This window comes from Ciona robusta, chromosome 8 (assembly GCF_009617815.1).
Source record: "Ciona robusta chromosome 8, ASM961781v2".
In the NCBI taxonomy this organism is placed as follows: domain Eukaryota; kingdom Metazoa; phylum Chordata; class Ascidiacea; order Phlebobranchia; family Cionidae; genus Ciona; species Ciona robusta.
The window spans coordinates 3,967,325-3,987,980 of NC_143242.1; the positions used below are offsets into that span (position 1 = coordinate 3,967,325).

Here is a 20,656-nt window from a genome sequence, read left to right on the forward strand (position 1 = left end):
AGACATTTAATGGTCTTTGCCACAACCCAATGGTTACCAATAAGTTATTAAAATGGTAAGCCATACAGAAAAACAACCACCCACAAGGTTAAATCTGTGCAACATGATTTTTTAATGTTTGAATAATTGATCTTAAATCTTATCAGCATGATAGTGTTTAAATAATAATACACATTCTTAAAACAAACATAAGGCAAGGCATGAAAAAACATTAAATGCAGCATATATAAGATGCAAGGCTATCTATAGGTACATGGTAAGATTATTACTATTAGTTATTACAACATCTTGTGGGTTCATTGAGTATCTATGAACGGCCTCAGTGGGGTCTGAATAATAGCACTAATAGGCCAATATTGTTCTATATCCTACCTAGTACCCCTGGCGTACCACAGCACCAAACTTATGTAGAATAGCATTTACATGCAAAGAAAGTCATACAGATACTAAAAATGACTAAAGCACTGTGCAAATAAACGATGTACAAATATTTAATAAATCAATAATAAATTACAAATTAATCACCTTGCCCTAACAAAAGCACTTTATAATTCAATTATCCTTCTTGCAAGTCACGTCAGCAAGATATGTGTTGGCTTAATTATTTGTTAATGTATATTTATATATTTGTACCTGAACCTTGATATTAATATATTGCTAATGCTATCATTGGTAAATATGTACTGTATGACTATGTATGCAAACAAAACACAAATAAAAAATTCCAAGCCTGTTACCATGGCAACATAGGAGTCAAACATAAGCAAACTTATTTTCTAACCATATATATTTCACTAAATTTTATACTAATTTAGAATCTATGTAGCATGTAAAGCAAAACATGAACATATTCTATACCTGTAAATCAAAAATGATATGAGATACCTGGTAACCCATAAAACCAAATCTGAAAACTGGTAGCTACAATTTATATCGATTTTTTGAGTTTAAACTAATGTTTTACATTTAGAAGATACCATTTTTCTTACATCAATATTATGTTACTTAAACTATCCGAACACCAAGCACAATCTGTCCCATATTACACATAATTTGCAGCTATTCACATAACCCTATGCAACACAAACTAAATATCAAGATAGGAAGATTCCTCATGAGTTTGCACCAATGTTATTCCTTGTGCTTTACAGAAAGCCGACTTTAAAACAGATGACAGAACGGTGAAGTTTGGACGATTCTTTGGCTCGCTTGCCCAACATAGACACATTAACTTGTATGCCCACAAGGGGGCAGCCTCGGGCTTGGAGAGAACTCCACCCTGGTTGGGAGAAATGTTAGAACTTACATAAACACATCAAGCTTGAGGTGCATGAATACACTATGTTTGTCTGGCCAAACCTGGAATTTTGCATCAATCAGTAATCATTGCAAGTTGAACCCATAAAGAGAATTTGAATTAGGTTTGAACTATCGCAGCCTTCACTAGTTTTCATGTGTTTGGCACCTATGGTGTTTGGTGCATAAGAAGACACTCATATTATAACTTAACAAACAGCATAAGATGTATGAATACACCACATGTGTCTGTTTATAAGAAGACACCTACGTTAAACAGAGAGCATGAGAATATGAGATACAATTCATACATCACTTTTGTTAAAACAACAAACAATTTTACCTGGACAACAGTATGTATCACTTGTTGATTGGTCAACCCAAAATAAGGTTGTATAGCATTGGTGTATATCTCCCACATTGTAACACCAAATGCCCAGATATCAGAGTTAGAGCTGTACTTGCCATACATGATAGATTCCGGGGCCATCCATCTATGGTGTATGATATTATATAATGCGCTGCAATGTGCATTAAGTGACATATGAGATTATAATATGTTCATTATATATAATAAGAATATATATTTTTTTAAATGTAATAAATTCCGTGAATCTGAAACTGATCTGATGCCTATAGTGTTAAACAATTCTTGTAGAGAAATAAAATAAGGACCGGGTGCTATGAAACGTAACAGGCAAAAGTCAAGTCCAAGCAACTGTATACTAAAATTTAAAAATTTCGCTTAAATGTCCCAGTCAGTCTTTTTTTCAAATGGAGACAAAAATAAACAAATATAACAATATGAGCATTAATCCTAATGGTCATAATATGCATTGTTACCTCACAGGGACAGATTCTACATCACCAGCTCTGTAGTAATCAGAGGAGTACATATTTCGTGACAAGCCAAAGTCGGCAATCTTTACAGTAGAAGTGGCAGGGGAATATAAGCAATTCCTTGTTGCAAGATCTCTATAAAATATATACAAAGTGTTACAGCAATTAAAAGTTGAAAAAAAGTAATTGGGAATTAGGGGTTTATGTGTAAAGGTGCTGTTGCCTAATGCGAGCCAGATAATATGTTCCAACCTACACTTGTAATGGAACAAATTTAATGGGTGAAGTTAATTGTTTAGTGTGTAATAGATCAAAAATTATTTATTCTGGATCAGAGTCCGTATATAAACATGAGTTATTTCATCACCATAGAAATCTTACAGGGCAACCAAATGGGGCTAATTTCGCCGATTGTTTACCCTAGCAACGGGAATTTTTAAACGTATTTTTCTGCTTAGTCCCAGTTTATTTATACAACTTAAAAACTTCAAGTCACTTTTAAGCTTTAATAAATCTACACAACTACTTGAAAATTTGTTCTTTAATCTGCATCCTGTATTTGTATTAAAAACATAAAATATATTAAATTTAGCTATATATGTACATATTTATATTATGTCTATGATCAATTTAGCCCCATGTAAATAGATGAACATTTGTGGTCGAATCGCTTAAATTTTGGGTCATGCATAATGGAAATATGGGTAAAATCCTATGGCCAGGCACACCTAAAGGATCTAGAATGCCTTATATTGAAAACAAAAACATACTTATGTACAGTATATAGGGGTTGAATTAATACTGCCAACTTGCTATTTGACCATTTAAACATATTATGTACATGAGTATTAGAAAACCTGTGTACAAACTGTTGTTCAGCCAAATATTCCATCCCTGATGATATTTGTAATGTCATATTCAAGCGATCTATTGAAGATAAGTTTTGTTCATCCATAGTGTTGGTTGGGGGTGGTGTTGGTTGTTTGCCATGCCTATGTTGTGGATGGTATGGTGATAAAATGGGTTCGGGAGCTTTTATGTTTAAAATGAATGTATCTTGCAATGTGGTAACTTTGTTACTTTGCAATGTAACTTGCGTGGCTGGAAAATGATAGTCGTTATAACATAGGTGTTCTGTTCCATACACCTCATGCCAGTGTTTCATACACCACATGTCAAACGTAAAAAGTAGTGTAAATTTAAAGGTAATTACTAATTAGCAATGTAAAGTGAAGTACATTAGAAAAATAAAAAGATCTCAAACAGTAGCGCAACTGACTGCATTATAGAGCAAAACTAATTTATAAGGTTTTTAAATTGGTTGATTCACTGATTTAACTAACAATATGCACTTTAAGTTAAATTTGACTAAATACCAAATGCAGTTAATTTTCAAAAGGTATATATTATATATCGTTAGGAATTATTAAACTAAATTACCAATTCTGTTTTTTAAAGATTTGTTTGTAAGGACCATGAGCACGCAGGTAAGCACATAAGTCTCCACCATCAACAAACTCAAATAATAAGAATGGGGGTTCTGGTCCAATATAACCTGGAAATAATCATATGTCAGAACATTTTAGAATAGTGTATCAAATTTTTGCACTGTAATAAACAGGTAAAACCAAAAAGTAAGTATTTGTTATTCCTAACTTCCATTCTACGGAGACCATAAGAATTAAGTTCTATGAAATATTTTACTTAATTTTGCATTATCAGTCTCTTTTTCAAATAGAATCTCAACTTTTAGCCTTGATCCTGACTTTTATTTCGCTATAAAATCGTCCAACTTTATGAAAATCAGATCAGAGCAAGTTTCAAGGCATTTATCACATATATATTTATACAGTTACGAATACCATACGTACCATACTGATCCACAAGTTCTCGATAATGTTGGCACTCTTCAAAACAAACACCAAGCAATTGAACAATGTTGGGATGACGGAACTTATGTAAAGAAACTGCTTCCCTTAACATATCACTACGTGAGGTGAGACTTACTGTTTGTAGAGATTTCACTGCAACTGATATTTCATCCTCATGTTCAAACAACCCAAATGCCCTGGTTAGAAGAAAGATTACTGAATGGTAGTATAGATGGGTTACTTTTTGCACATAATATTCTAATCTTAAAATGCATAGCTGTGATAATGTGTTATAGATTTTGTATCATACGGTGAACCAAGAGTTTAAGGAAATTTCCTTCATTTTTTGTGGGAGGAAAAACCCAAAGACATAGTACTGTGGGGTAAGATGGGACATCTTTAGCACACAATATTCCAATTTGATCGTCTTTTAAACAATTAACAATGTTCAATTAACAATGTTCTAAGAGAGCCGTGCTGAGAATAGGGCTTTATAATTTATTGATTGTTCTTTGTTTATACCAGATGAGACAAGAAAATAGGATAAAAAGGTGTCCTATCTTTCCCCACCCTACTGAATAATGGGAAAAGGGTAGTACCCCTCTCCACACAGTGCAGTAGCTTCAGCAACTCGACTGTGGGAATGGTAGTGGCAACCCCTCAAAATATTTCATTTCTACACTAGATCAGAACACAGTACCTTGGATTTAAATCAGAGTTAACCCATTACCCTAATACCCAGCTGGAATAAGGACAAAGTTTGACACCATTACAAAACCTTTACCTTGCTTCATAAACCTTGCCAAACACTCCTTCCCCAATTTCTTTGAGAAACTTAAGTTTATACCACGGGTACTCCAGTGTGTGTACAGTAGATTGCACCACACATGGAAAGTCCATATGGTTCGTTAAACCATTTCTAAACATCTCAAACTCGTGAGTGGATGAACTGGCTTGCGTGATGCTGTGGTAGAAGGGAATAATGGTAAATGTTGTGTGCCTTGGAAAAATGAATGAAAAAACCTAATCCTTGTGCAACAGGGCAATGGCAGTGTTATTCAAGAAAACATATGAAATTAATCTATTCTATATGGGGTGATGTTCTTGTACAAGGACCTAGGATTTAGGCCAAATTTGGCCCATTATCCAAAACACTTAAGGTGGCTGTACACAGTATCCCGAATTTGTCCGTTTTGTTTGTTTTGTCCCGATTTCGCATGCGGAATTGGACACGGGTTTGCATACGACTTCGCAAGCGAATTCGCATGCCGGATACTGTGTACAGCCACCTTTAGACATATATGCCATATCGGTATCCGTATTGAGCATTGAACCCGTTACCTTTTGGTTACGATACAATCACTTAACCACTGGGTCACAGTAGCAAACTACAAGTAAAACAAAGTAATAAAGTATTCAATTTCTATATTAACCCTCACATATTACGCTGTCTTCTGCACCGTTTGAAAAACCCCATCTTACAAGCAAAGTAGATGACGCAGGCAAATATCGAAACCACTACAATGGCTAGCATGAAACCCATAACCCATAGAAGAACGTTACTTCCTACTTTGTCTTGTGGGATTTCTGTATACATGGAAAAATTCATATGTATTGTTATGATGTTTAAATACATTCATTGAATACCCATGTTTTTATACTGTCTATATGCTATGTGATACTGGCTAAATGCTATGAGAATTCATGCGTTTTGTAAAAAGTAACATCTGAGTAAAATATATTCGGTTTTGTAAACAAAAGATCAAATAGCGCAGTTAGTCTGAAAAGTTTGAGTAACTCTAATATAATCTGTATAAGCTACTAGCTAAGTAATATAGTATTAAGGTGACACTATTTCTACCTTTCCATGACAGTTTTACTGTATTTGTAAAACAGACAGAGTATTTCTAGGAGATTTAAATAATATGAAGTATATTGTACTTACCATTAATGGTAGTGGTTGTGGTAACTTTAATTCTTCTGCAAATAAAGAAACCCATATTAGCTTAAATTATACAGAAGATAAAACACCAAAACCATGGTAGACATTTGTGTTATGCATGGTAGAAATGTTATGTATAAAAAAATTAAAGGAAGAAGTAGCTTACCCTGTATCTGAGATGAAGTGAGAGAAATGAGCAAGAGGAGGAAGAGCAGGGGGAGAATGAGCAGGAAAAAAGAAGAAACAGGAATATTACAAAGAAACAAAATAAAGTTTTGTTGCAATAAAGTAAGGAACAGTAAGGAAAAGTTAGTAATAAAAATATATGGATGGCTAATGCCACCAAAACGCACTTTTTCCCAAAGTTATATTTACATTGCAATTATAAGCACAAAGCCATTTTACCGGCACCAAATTGATTTGTTGAATGTCACTGTAAACTTCTAGATCTAAATACCCAACCATACAAACCTGGTTTCGCTTTTATTGGTTTAGCTAAGATGAGATGAGCTGTAGGTGAAAAACCTTTTCCAAGTAAATTCCACCCCACACATTGATAGGTACCCGTGTCTTCAATCGATATTTGGCGAATAATTAAATCCATTCCAGAAAATTCAATGTTTCGGCAAAGTTTGTTTGCAGTTAGCACAAAACCTGTCTTCTGCAAGTTGTATTTAATTAGTTAACAAAAAAATGATTCACATAATAACAAAAAAATGATTCATATAATTATATACGGATGTTTTATTAATTAAATGCCTGTTTTTAAAAATCTACATGTAGACTTCAATGAACTTTATTATAGACCTCACCCTTATGGAATACGTATTTATGAAGTGTCCATAAACTAGTTCAGTAGGATCTAAATGGTAGCACCCATGGCAGATGGGTAATATACCTACAATTCACTAATTCAGGTCCCATGTGTACCTTATTAAAGACCCACCCTTATAGAATCTACATCATTCAGTGTCTATAAGCTGCCTTGGGTAATACCCTGGGTGTTGGTGTAATACATATAAGGCACAAACATGGGCGTCAAACTTTTTAAAACACAGGGGAGGCAGGAATAGTTAGACACCCATTTCTGTGAAACCAACTCAACCTATGGGTTGTAGTGTTCACTGATTAATGCAGTGTAGAAAAGGCTGGCCTGCCTACTCTGCCACCTCAGGTTATGTCCACAAAAATTATAAATGCCCAATGAAAATAAAATACTATAACATGACCTAAATCCCTTGACTTATTATTTAAAATACAAACCTTATGGCAAGGTAGAGACTGATTATTATGATACCAGTATAAAGTTGGAGTGGGACGGCCAGTTAGTGTGCAGTGTAATGTAGTGGTGGCCCCTTGCTTTATCTCAAGTATAAGTGGTGATATAGTAGCATGGGGTGCTGTAATGTTAGAAGGAGATCAATATAAATAAATGGCATAAGCAGAGAGAAATGTGAATGTAGAAGAAACATTTTACAATAGTAACTGTAATTAGGCTACAGAGCAATTATTAACTAACTATGAATAGGGGCTTTGTTTCTTTTAGATATGATTGCAAAATAATACATATTGATAAATTAAAATATTGATGAATAAAAATACTGGCATAAAAAGGTATTTCAGCAAATTTAAGCAAAACTAATACACAACAGAAGAACATTACTAAGGGCTAACAAAACTCAAGCTAGCATTGAAAAAAACAATAGTTGCTTTGAACACTAAATTAAAATTATTTACCATGTTTAATATGTAGAGCTCCACATGACTGTGGTGTTATTCTGTGTCCGTTATCGGCATGGCAACAATATTGTCCTTGAAATGTTTTAGAAGAGACTTGAACTCTTAAAATATTTCCATCTTCAAGTAGTGTGAAGTTAGAACCACTATAGATTGGGTTGTTGTTGTGTGACCTTGGAGGAATACAACAAAGCTTGTAATGTGGTTAGGTTAAAACATTGACACTGGGTATGGGTGGTTACGTCTGCTGTGTCTGGTGTATAAGAAGATACCAATATTATAACTGGACACTCTTGACTGTGAGCACAGATGAACTAGGATCTAGGAATGTCTCAACATCGTGCGCAACTCACCAAGTTATAGTTGGCATAGGGTCTCCACGTACACTGCAATAAAACTTCACAACTTCCCCAACAGAAGCCTCCTCAACCCCTGGCCCTCGTGTGATACGTGGAGCTGCAACATAGAAACAATATAAGAACAATTGTAATCACCAGATGTTCATTGTGTCATTTAGAAAATATCAGGGATTTGCCACAATAATGCCTACCACTCAACAACAGTCATTATAACCCATATACTGTCCAGTTACCATTTTTACAAAATTTTGAGTAAATTTAAAGTAAACTTACCAATTCTGTCAGATAGTCCATGCACTTGAGACACATAACACGACACTATCACTAATATTATATTTCCAAGAAACATTTTAAATGTTCTAGCCTAATATTTATCATCTGTGAAAAGTTGGGATTATTTAAACGCAAGGAAAGAGAATTGGATACAGTATAACAGATACTAAACATGAACTTGGTATTTCTTAAAATAAATCACACAAAAAACAAAACCTTTCAATTTTACAAGTGAACTTGGCAAATAGGTCTGCAGCAAAAACATTTTATTCTGTAAGGGTGAGATCCTCTGGTGTAGCACTGGGTCACATTTGGCCTAATACCGAAGTAAATAAATATACAATGTAGTAGTTTGTAACACAACATGCTTCTAAGGGATAAAAGGTAGGTTGCCAGTTTTGGAAGTTTAAGAAAAAATATAAACAACATTGAAATTTTTAGCACCATAGTACACACAATATTATTATAACAGAGAAATGAAAATTTCCTAAGAATTAAAAAGAAGATTTCCAGTTTATAACAAGGGTGGATATTTTTCTGCTTTCTTAATATATTTAACCAATGTCTTTATTCCTATCTTGGTATTTGTGTTCATTGCTGAGAGGTATTTCTGTCTCTTTGGTGTTTGCAAAGGTGTTTTCCACATCTGGTGTATGTGGGTGACGTCTTGTAATCTTATAGCATTCTCGCCATAGATTTCATTGAAGGCAACAATATCACCTGTGTGGCAGGGATTTACATGGTGAATGAAGTTATAACTTATACGTAGGCATGGGGTGTATGAAAACACAATATGTATCTGATGTATATGAAGATACCCAGTTATAACTTGACAGTGAGCATTAGGTGTGTTTAAATACACCATGAATTTCTAGTGTATAAAAGGACACCGTTATAACTCACAGTGAGCATAAAGTGTATGAACACACCATGTGTGTTTCAGTGTGTATGGTGTGTAAGAAGATACCCATGCTATAACTTGACAATGGGCATGATGTGTATGAATACACCATGTGTTTCTGGAGTAAGAGGACAAACAATTTCTGAAGTAAAAAAACAGCCATGTTATCACTCGACAGTAAGCATGAGGCATTAGTAGTTACACTATGCATCTGTGTCTGACTACCGTCCGAGTCCTATTGTATAATAAATTGTAGGATGTACAAGCATATAAAGATACACAATACAATCTTACCTATGTTAGGATTCTTTTCAAACTTGTCATCTCTGTTGGGATCTCTGGAACTCCTGAAAGGAATAGGACTCCCATATCTTGAAGCTGGTATCTCATCATTTAACACTACAACACATTCAGGTGGTAGGATCTCATATAGGAATGGTAGCAATGCTTCTAACTTGTCAGGGTTCTGTGTATATAGAAGGGTGAAGAAATGAAATTTCATACGCCCATACAGACTGAACAAATTGTTACATAAAGTGTCTTTTAAAATAGTGTTCTTACAAAAGCAGTGTTGACTAATGTGGATACTGTTAACTTTGGCTTCACTTATTTGTAAAAACCCTTAACAACAAAGTAAATGCTGTTTTAGTTTTTAAACTTAAGGATATAATATAAGTGTCATCCGGTTTCAAAAGTTGGGGGGAAAATGTCCCCCATGCCTTCCTAATGGTTTGCCTACAAAGTATTGGATTTACAATTAAGCCTTGATGCATGTTATATGTATTGTTTTATCATTGATTACATTATCACATTCACACCACTTCTTTTTGTTTTATATACACTAAGATTGAAATATTTACCTTTAACCTACTAAGGTTGATCCACTTTAAATGAGGAAATATCCTGAGAAAAGTTAAACCTTCAGGAGAAACTTGAGTTCCACTGACATCCAGGTATTCTAATGTGTCAGCTAGTGGGTGTAGGCGTGCCATGCATTCGTTGGTGAAGTGCTCGCAATCACCAACGTTTAAGTACCTGGATAAAATCAAGGGTTTCTTACACTCTGTGTCTTGGAAGAAGACACAGAGGTCATGCAAAGAAATTTACTAACTGACAAAAAATAGTAGTTTAGTATGTATTGTTGAGTAGTGTTAGTTTTTTATTTTTTTTATTTAAGAATAACAGTAAACAGATGCGGAAAATTAAAGTGTGGGCTAAAAGGTCCCATGGTATAAACTGTTGCTATCAGAGTAGGGACGTTCCAGTTACACTGTCTTAGGACTTGGGTTTTAGGCCATATGCTTCAACCAAATGTATTGCTTTTGCCAATGCTGCAGTCTTTTATTGATTTTTTATGAGTTTAATAATATTAAGTATTGAATATAAAATATATCTTACCTGACATAACCCAGTCTATTTAAGTGTTGCAATCCATCGTATGTTACACAAGTATTTCTAAGGTCAATCGCATCAATTGTACAATCCTTCTTCTTTGGTGTTCTAGTGGAAGGGAATTAGATAATGTCAAAAGAATGTTCCAGTGGTTTGTGGTTTTCAGGCAAATGGCATAAATTCCCATGGGAAAGTAAGTGTGACGCAATACTTCACACCATAACTTATGAAAGCAGAAGACATTAGTGCTTAGTGAGTAGTTACATACGTCATAGACTTATATTGTGGTGTTTATATGTCATGGAAAAAGAGTTTAAAATACAAACAAAAAAATATCAATAATGAATCGAATTTAATAGAATCAAGTCTGGCAAATAAGAAAAGTTCTTTCCATTGGTTTATTGATCTGTACAAAATATTTAACTTTCCTATTGTCTAGAAAAGTGCTGACTAATTAATAATTATAATTCAAACCTGAAATGTGCCGCATCATCAATCCACCTATCGTCCGTCACCAGCTTAACAGCGCCACCGAGTCTCAATATGAGCAAACACGCAGCCCACTCTGCTCCATGACGAGTGTATAATATTTCGTCAAACTCATTTAATCGGAAAAGTCTGAGTAAAAAGGGAAAAAATGGATTCTAGTTGAATAAAACAGTGACGATGCCATTTGGGCAAAAAACTATTTTTTGGACTTGCTTTTTGTCTGTTATATTTTCGTAGCAGGCAAATGAAATCAGATTCTTACGTGTTGTCTTCTTGTAATAAACAACTTTCCCACATATTGTTATATCTTTCAATGGAGACGAGCAACCTCAAACCTCTCCCTGTGTTGGTGAGTATCTTGTCTTTTATCTAAACAACATTCAATGAATATCACACACATCTATATATATACAAATATATCTACTAGTGAAGCGCAACTTATGACACAGGTTTTCTTTTTTTCACACAACTTCTTTTTTTCACTACGCTTCTATGTTTCTACCTATGTTTAAGCCTAGTAACAAATAACTGCAAAACTGTGTTAAAAACAATTTTACACAATCAATAATTACAAGCACCACTAGAATTTATTTATAAGCTGTCTTAACAGGTTTTTCAGACAGTATAACTAATAAACATAAAAGTTGAAACAGTCATAAGTGTCCCTTACTTTTAAACCTTTTTCCGTTTTCCAGAATCCCACAGCAGAGTTTGTATCTTTCATAATTACATTGGGAAAGTCAGGAATAACTTGTTGTATGTTTGTCTCATGTTTGGGAATAATAGATGAAGTTGGTTCCTTTTGTAAAGTTTGTGTTGAATAGAAACCTTGCATGCAACGACTGCATATTGGTAATGTGGGTTTCACAGCAAAACGTAGTCGCAAAGCTATTACATTCATGATATTTAAACGAGGAGTTCTATTCTAACACCTGCTAAAATAAATATAGAACTTAATAACAAAATGTATATAATAAAACACTAAGAAAATTTTAAATATAGTTGAGTAAATATAAACATTGTTAGAATAAGAAAACCTCTACATTTTCCAACTAAGGTTTTTGAGCACCTTGGCCTATTATCCCAACAGTCAGAGGATAAGGTCCTACATAGGACTTGAGATAAAGGCAAAGTTGGTTTTTATATTTGACACTATATTATTTTAATTATCTAAAACTCGTTTTCTTTTTCGAGATTTTCGTCTGGACAGAATTGGAGATGGAGGTTGTTGAACTTGTTCTGATGTCATAATGTCATGGCTGGTCGAACAGCTTTCTGTCTGTGATGTCATAATGTCTTTGTTAAATGAACAACCTTTTGACTGTGATGTTATAATTGCTTGGTTGGATGAAGAGGACACTGACTGTGATGTCACAATGTCAGGTTCGTCCTCAGTTACGAGTTGTTTCTGCGACAATTCAATCCATTGTTGTTGTATGTCTTCCTCATGAACTAAGGATTGTTTTATCACGGGAGCAGCTGTTTCATCATGATCATTAGCAAGTAACTGCTCAGTTGTGTTTTGTGATATGTTTATGATGTTATCATATGATACATCATGAGCTGTATCACGGATTCCGTTTGATGTTATCACGTAATTTACTTTTCCTCTTGGTTGGGTGGGTGACTTGGTAAGAAGGGCAAATCTGAAATGTAATTAATTTTAAATAGGAGTCTTGAATTATTGCCAAGTACTACACCACTCCTCATGGCTCTGTTTCATATAGAGCCCGATTGTTGCAAGGTGGTGATTTATGCAAACTCAAAAAAAAAGACAAAAACAAACATAAATATCAAAAGGTATGCTTGTAAGTTATTGAAATAAATATGAAACGAAATAATGTAATATTAAAACAGAGAACTGAAAATACTTTTACCTGAGACCTTGAAGTTTGTACAGGAATAACTTTGTGTGTGGTATGTTAGACCAACTTTCACCTAAAGCAGGAACCATACATGAGTTTCCATACTCGTCAAATCTGGTTGTGACCTGTATATGTTGAAGTTTAGATAATGGACATGGGTATTAATACTCTATTTATTTAAAACAAAACTTGTATGAATAATCCTTGTTTGGTATTTATTAACAAACAGCACCATGACACAGCGGTTAGTAATCTGCCTGTAGCCCAGACTCCAGAGCCTCACGCTGCTACTATTGTGGCCCATGTGGGTGCAAGTGCCCTAGCACACTGGGTGGGTAATAGTTACAGTAATAAGGCAATAGATTACCACAGTTCTCAAAATAGATCATTACAAACATGTAATGGTGGATTTACCTGATTAACTAACACAACAGCAACATTGAGCAAACTTGCGATTTTCCTTAAATTAGCAGCAAGATTATTTAGAAGTTTGTTTCTTATTTTCATATCTTCCTCTGCCCGCATGCATTGTGCTATGCTGTCCACTATCACAAGCTTAACCTGAAAATAAATTAAATTAGCCACCAAAATTTGATGTTTGATTTTAATAGGACATCAATGTAGCAATTTTAAAAAATCCGCAGAAAATATCCAAGGCAAATGCTAACAACTAGGAAACACAGTTGCACATCAGCCACATGTGAAGCATGTTTCATTCAGATGTATGAAAGAATTCTAAGGGACAGAGTAATGGGGCAAAGTTTTAACAGTAACCTCATCCATATAGAATTGCAATGGCAACGACCATGGACCGCTATTGTTTACACATTTTACATGGCAAAGTACTTTGACATTAATGTGCCACAGTCAGAACTTCACACACAACAGTGGATTTCATGTTGTGGACACATTCGGTCAAGTAACAATATGGATTCTATAAAACTAGTATTTACCTTTGGGTGAGATTTCACAAATTCAAATAGTTGATAAGATACCGCAAGTAATTGAACCATTTTTATGCATCGAAATAAATATATTCCAGATAAAACTGTATCGGCACTCATGTCAGTTGCATGCTTTGTTCTTTCAACTGTAAAACATTGCTCTAGTAAAACTGAGGTAAAAACTTTAAAACAATCTGGATTAAATATATTATTTAGATAAACAGTGATTCTTGGATTTTTAATGCATTAAGTAAACTTGGGGTTGAAAATCTTTTAGCAGAAGATTAGTTTTCCATGGTAATTTAGTACTTCATAACCTATGGTGCACTGTTGAACTTTGCTTATGAAAAAGTAGAAAACGAACTATTGTAAATTAGAATGCTAAAGTTTCACTATAATTGTATGGTAAATATTTGGGTCCTGTCAAAAATCAATGATAGCACAGTAGCACTTGAGCATTTGATAAACCTGTGCCTGTATCCTGTATATATATCTTATTTATAAGCTTTAACCATAGTTTTGCTGCTACTAAAAACTCCTTTATTATCTGAGCGCTAAACGTAATTACTATCGAGCTATATCAGCTAACCCTTTCATCATTAAACCCCAAATACCAACTTCAAACACTTTCCACTAGCCGAAAGTGTACATAGCAGTGCCATAACTTTTTATAAGCTATACTTACAATGATGAACCATTGCTTGAGCAATTTGACCAATCCTCTCAGTTTTAAACGTCATCTCTGTATCGATATAAACCGTCTCCCCACCCACCCCACCATACTTGGTGTGTATGTGAGCATTTGTAGCTAATTGGAAACACAACTGAGTCTTTCCAGTGCTACTTTCACCTGAAAATAGGCAACATGAACAATTCTGGGTGCTAATGAAGAGTCTTCCTCCCCCACCTTATTTGCTAACCCCTATAACCACTACCTACTAACCCCCATAACCACTAACCCCTAACCATCAACACCTAACCCACTAATCTAGGGGTTAGGAAATAAGGTGGGGGGAGATTCTTCACTAGCACCCAATTCTGTTGCTATGATATATCTTAAAATGACCATAACCCCTAAATTTTGCAGGATGTAAACATCAACTTTATTTTTAATTATAATTTACAGACTGTAATACGTTTGCTTGCAATACACATTTTCTGACTATGAATAACAGAATAAGGAATTGGAAAAATTAAAATATTCTGTTTGTTGGTCAATTGTAGTAAAAACTGATCTTCATAAACATATAAAGCAAAAAACATGTCGGTTTTACGTGTTTCCATTTACAATAATAGAAAGTGACCTAACATACGATATATACATCTGTTAATTCAATTAGTTTACCGGCAATTTCCGTTATGCTGCCAACTTTAACCCCTCCACCTAAAAGACTATCCAAGTTCGATGAAAATGTTGAAATTTGGCTGTTTTTTGATAATTCCTGCTGTAAAATTTCTTCCAAAATTTTTAACATTTCGGTCCCCAAACAAAAACATTGCCGCGTGAAATCACTGATGCAGATCAAACTCAAAACATTGAAGAATTTATTTGACGTAATATTGGGGTGCTATTTAAGGCCAAAACATCTCAACAAAATACATTGAGATACAATTTTATTAGTAAGTGAACAAAAACAGTATACAAAAAACAAAGTGCACAAAACGGGTAATACTTAAAGTTTCATATTCGCAAATGAAAAAACGTTACTCTATAAAGAATTAAAACGTTCGGCGGGATAACTGTGTCGCTGACTCTTGAGCTCGTTTCATGAGTTGCTTAATCGTGTCAACCGCAATATCTGAATAAATGATCGGGTTGATGACGCTGTTTATAGGAAGCAACACTCCAGCGCTGATGACGTACACGATTCGGTCAAGTTTAACGCCAGACAAGCTCACAAAAGCCATGATACAGATTGGAATCCAACAACAAAAGTTGGTGAGGATAAGCAGAGATATAGTCTTCTGTAGTCTTTGATTCTCTGCTTCTTTCAATTTTACTTTTTGTCCGCGGGCAAAAATAGCGGCATATGCAGCAACAAGATATAGAAAGAGAAAAACGTTTAGAACTGTCAAAAAAGCTGAATACTCCCAAACAGCCTCACCGACATGAACGAATAACTTAGGCATGCAGACGCTTGTTTCGCCGTAGTAACCAAACTCCGCTTTTACCTCAAGCTCTTGAAATGTTTTAGCCATACTGTCTTTGACATCGTTCCAATTCGTTGAAGATGTATGACTGGTATTAAATTCTGCTATCTCGGTATAAAGATACAAGAAATTCTTTTTTGAAATAATTTCGGTTGAATAGAAATAGTTTGGGAATAAAATTGACGAGACGAAGTAGCCAGACTCCGTTTTAACCAACGGCAACGTGCCAAGTATTATCCCAATTAACCAAACGAATATCATGGGAATCGCGTATGTATAGGGATGGATGCATGTAAATTTAAATGGGTGGTATACTGACTTAAGTCTGAATGTAGCCATCACCGCCATAGTCAGAGCTGAAACTTCTGATGAAATGATTGTTAATGAACCGAACCCTGAACAAAGATTGCTGCTTCGCCATTCAGCATCATGGTAGCAATATTTACCCGAGTACTCGGCCCCTTTACTCGATATTGCAACTAAGTATACGCCCATCAAGCAATCTGACATTGACAGGTTTATAACGAAGAATAGATACGCAGTTTTTAGCCCTTCCAACTTCATTCGTTTTAACTGAACTATAGTCACGAAAACAACAGAAATGTTTGCTAAGATTCCCAATATTCCCATTAGCCAAAACAAGCCTCTGAAACCATCATTGCCGATTAACTCATATGGGCTTGAAAAGGCAGTGGCTCTTGAAGTATTCTCTGGGCATTCATCGCTACCATCACTACAGTCTTTGAATCCATTTTCAACTCGGCTACTTTCCACAGAGAGAGGTTGCTTATTGAGGCAGTAGTAGCGAGTATCTTTGCATAATTCCATGGCTTCGTCTGACCCATCATCACAGTCAAGGACTCCATCGCATAGAAGATTTTTACCGACACTTAAAACATTGTTTGAGGCACTATTGCAGTAAAAACGATCTGTACAACCTATTTCGTCGAATCCAGTCGCACAGCCTGCAATAGTGGATAAAAATGGCCGACCGTCGCAATATTTCGGCGGAAACAAATGCAAGACCAAAGAAGGGCCGACCATTTCTCGATGACAGTCTATTCTGACGTCACAGAAGTTTGTTTGATTCGGACATCCCACGTCACACTCGTCTTCGCGATTGTAGCATTCTGGAATGCCGTCACACATGGTTGCGTTCGTGTATCCAGTAGCCACTGCGTCAACGCTGCAGAATAAATGACGTTTTGATTCCATTGAAGCATTCGACTGTTTGACTTTGGTGCAGTGCTGCATGTTATCAGTATCATTACAACTAATTGACTTATTACATATCACAGTTTGAATTGATTCACATACTCCATTGCAAAGGACTTCGCTTGCTTGACAGCTCTTTTTAGACGTTCCCAAAACGTCGTCACACACGGTTCGATCCTGGCACAAACATTCGTCGGATAAATCGTAGCAATCTATCACCCCATCGCAAACTTGCTTGCCTGAAATCATCAACTTACCATCCAAACAACGAAAACATTTCAACTTTCCATTAACAAAGCAATTATCTGAGCCATCTTCACAGTACGAGTTGTTGTTGTAGAGATTAACTTGTGGAAGAACACACGATTGTTTGAGCTGGAAATATTCGTTCTTTGCTCTGCATTTAAACCCTGGTACGTCATACATTTCGTCACTTCCGTCTTTACAATCATTATTGTCATTGCAGAAAAATGGAGCTATGAGGATTCCGTTATCTTCACACTGTTGCACGCCACTTTGCCAAACATCGTTCCTTGTGCACCACCAATCCATGTGGGAATATGTTGAATTAAGAACCTGAAGCACAGGTTTACAAATCTCTGTCCCATTTTTAACTTCTACAAGTTGAGTGAAACGTTGCAGTGAGGTTTGATTTTCACAAATGTAAAGACGATTTGGAATCACGTTGAAGAGCAGCCACGGCACTACAAGTCTTCGAAATGTATACTGTATCATATTACATGATTCGTCTGAATTATCCGCACAATTCTGTATTCCGTCTAATACTGAATGCTTTAAAATGCAGCCTAAATTTGAAGTACAGTTATCCGGGGTTAAAATACAGCCACATGTTAGTTGGTGTTGTTCACATTTGCAATTCCGTTCATCACTCCAGTCACTACAGTCTTGGTAACTATCACAACGCAATGAATCCGAATAACAACTTGTTTGTTTCTCAATTATCACGTTTACAGTTTCACACTTAGAACCATTCACATGGCAACCGCATGGTGTTTCAAAATCTTCACATTTGTAATTACAATCTCTTTCGTCACTCCAATCTCCACAGTTATTATATCGGTTGCATTTTTGCTCTGAAGTATAACATGGCCAATGAAATATCGTATCCGTTTTGTCGCAGTTTCCTTTCTTGTAGCATTCGCACAGAGTTCGATTTAAACGTTCACATTGGTCAGCGCAGTTATTTTCATCAGACCAGTCTCCACAGTCGTTATAACCGTCGCATTCTTGAAACGGTGTGTAAACACCGTTAAGTCGAACTCCTTGCCTCAAGCACGGCTTGTTCTCACGGCGACACACACACTCTTTGTCACCTGTGTGTTACACATGGCATTAAAATAAGAGTTAATTGAATCTAAAACAGCCCATCAACAATCGTTATACAAGCGTAAAGAACCGAACTCTGAATTATTTTCCAAGGTTATACACACACTCGCATGTTGGTTTTAGAGTTAGACTATAGATACGTACATGTTGTAACTTGTATTTATACACATCCTGTTAACTGTCGAGTTGTTTCTAATATACCAGACGCCCATGGTATACTCACAAACCTCATGGCAACGAGCAGACTATATTTTATCCTATAAAGGCCTAAGCTTTATTTTTAACACATATAAGACTTACCGTTTTCACTTGTAACATAAAGGATTAAACAGCAAAAGTAAATTAAACGACAAAGAAACATGATGTATACTATAGTATCTACAAAATGTAAATTTCTGTATTTTATTGTCAAGTAACGCATAAATTATAACTTTTTAAAAAGTTTTTGCTATATAAGAAAAGTTATGAAAATTGTATACGGCCGCTTTTAATTGCTGCCTTCCAAACCAAGCAGATATAAATTCTTTTCTAACACGTTGGTTACGCTAGTTTAACTTAGGAAAACTGTGTTTTTTCTTTCTTAAAATATATATTATCTGCTATTCTATTAAAATGGCGCATGTGCAAAACGCTATTTTAGGCTCTCGATTCGAAAAGCTAAAACCACTTGTTGTTTGCAAAGAGTTATTATATTATAATCCCTACTAAGCATAACAGTGTTATAATATATGACGTTGCGAAGAATCTACGAAAGAAAAGGGAAGTTGAGTAAGAGGTGAACAGAAATTACACCACTTGATATAAATGCGACAGATCATGTGAGAACTTTATGTTAGGCTGGGTTTAGAAAAGTCGCAATCCTTTAAAGAATTCACTCACAAAAAAACAGAAACGTAACGTTTATATTCTCGCATGCGGACACACAGTTTGAAATCTTTTTTTCTTTCTTTGTAAGTATAAACTCTGGATCATATTTCTGTCTTTTCACGTTTTCACAAACTTTTTAAGTTTTCACGAACGCCATAAAATATATTTTTTTAATAAAATATAAAAGGATTTTCAGTCCGTCCGTCACAAAGAATTATTAACTACTACGTTGCATTTTCATGCGACCTTCGCCTATAAATTTATATAAAAAGTATGGGCACGATAAAAACAACTGGTAAATAGAAGATCGCGCAGATGTTTTATAGGCAAGACGCACATAGTACGTGCGTTGGTATGATAAAACTTTGTCTTATATGTAAGTTGTAAGTAGTTGGTTAAATCAGTATGTACATTGATTCATTGCCGCTACCATACGGATTGATCTTGAAATATTTTTGAAAACAGCAAAGAGCTCAGACGTGTTTTTATTTACTGTTTGTGTTCTTTGTAGAGACCAAAAGCTTTAAATATGAACAAAATGGTCGTACTTTTCTGGACGATCATGTTTTCCATTGCAATTAAAGGTAAATAATGTCTATAACGTATTAGAAGGCACGCCATATTTAGGTTACGTTAACTTATTGATAAAGTCGATCATCTTACTCAATGCAAGTCAAAGCATCAAGTAAGAAGGGGCAACAAGCTCACAGGGACAACAAGCTACAGAAAACCATATCCCTTCTTATCCTTACCAACTTTTGTTGTTGGATTCCAATCTGTATCATGGCTTTTGTGAGCTTGTCTGGCGTTCAACTTATCGTGTACGTCATCAGCGCTGGAGTGTTGCTTTCTATAAACAGCGTCATCAACCCAATCATCCATTCTGACGTAGTGATGATGTTTTTCGGAAAATAACAAAAAAAAGTTATATAACGAATGTATATCCCTTTGATCAAGACGAGGTTCATTCCGAGTATAAACACAACGAAAGCAATTACCCGGACAATTAAACAGAAATTCACGTAATGGCGATGTATAGACGCACTTCCTACTTTAAAGAAGCATACTTGCGCAATTAACTTAAGTCTTACCATTAGCTAGCGAATAGACTTGTTTAGCTTAGGTGATAAAGGGATATGAATTATTTAGTATTTCATATTTGTTTGA

General features: G+C 35.2%; 4 protein-coding genes across 4 annotated transcripts; all 4 read right to left on the reverse strand.

Annotated features, from left to right (window-relative positions):
- Positions 1-93: 93 nt before the first annotated feature.
- On the reverse strand, positions 94-8,447 carry LOC149732443 (NT-3 growth factor receptor-like). The gene is made up of 14 exons (XM_089883107.1): positions 8,319-8,447; positions 8,040-8,142; positions 7,687-7,859; positions 7,213-7,349; positions 6,421-6,610; positions 5,953-5,987; positions 5,349-5,395; positions 4,792-4,971; positions 4,008-4,204; positions 3,577-3,691; positions 2,994-3,128; positions 2,140-2,271; positions 1,640-1,790; positions 94-1,279 (listed from the first exon to the last, which is right to left on the reverse strand). The coding sequence occupies exons 1-14, from the start codon at positions 8,392-8,394 to the stop codon at positions 1,088-1,090; spliced, it is 1,863 nt and encodes a 620-aa protein (XP_089739233.1). The 5' UTR covers positions 8,395-8,447; the 3' UTR covers positions 94-1,087.
- On the reverse strand, positions 8,423-12,001 carry LOC149732444 (distal membrane arm assembly component 2-like). The gene is made up of 7 exons (XM_089883792.1): positions 11,771-12,001; positions 11,363-11,469; positions 11,086-11,229; positions 10,618-10,719; positions 10,080-10,254; positions 9,514-9,685; positions 8,423-9,038 (listed from the first exon to the last, which is right to left on the reverse strand). The coding sequence occupies exons 1-7, from the start codon at positions 11,999-12,001 to the stop codon at positions 8,833-8,835; spliced, it is 1,137 nt and encodes a 378-aa protein (XP_089739918.1). The 3' UTR covers positions 8,423-8,832.
- A 34-nt stretch (positions 12,002-12,035) lies between these two features.
- Positions 12,036-15,441, reverse strand: LOC149732445 (DNA repair protein RAD51 homolog 3-like). Its single transcript, XM_089883791.1, has 6 exons — positions 15,255-15,441; positions 14,595-14,759; positions 13,919-14,055; positions 13,380-13,526; positions 12,978-13,090; positions 12,036-12,746 (listed from the first exon to the last, which is right to left on the reverse strand). The coding sequence occupies exons 1-6, from the start codon at positions 15,382-15,384 to the stop codon at positions 12,263-12,265; spliced, it is 1,176 nt and encodes a 391-aa protein (XP_089739917.1). The 5' UTR covers positions 15,385-15,441; the 3' UTR covers positions 12,036-12,262.
- Positions 15,432-19,307, reverse strand: LOC149732446 (uncharacterized). Its single transcript, XM_089883793.1, has 2 exons — positions 18,923-19,307; positions 15,432-18,609 (listed from the first exon to the last, which is right to left on the reverse strand). The coding sequence occupies exons 1-2, from the start codon at positions 19,041-19,043 to the stop codon at positions 15,629-15,631; spliced, it is 3,102 nt and encodes a 1,033-aa protein (XP_089739919.1). The 5' UTR covers positions 19,044-19,307; the 3' UTR covers positions 15,432-15,628.
- Positions 19,308-20,656: the final 1,349 nt, after the last annotated feature.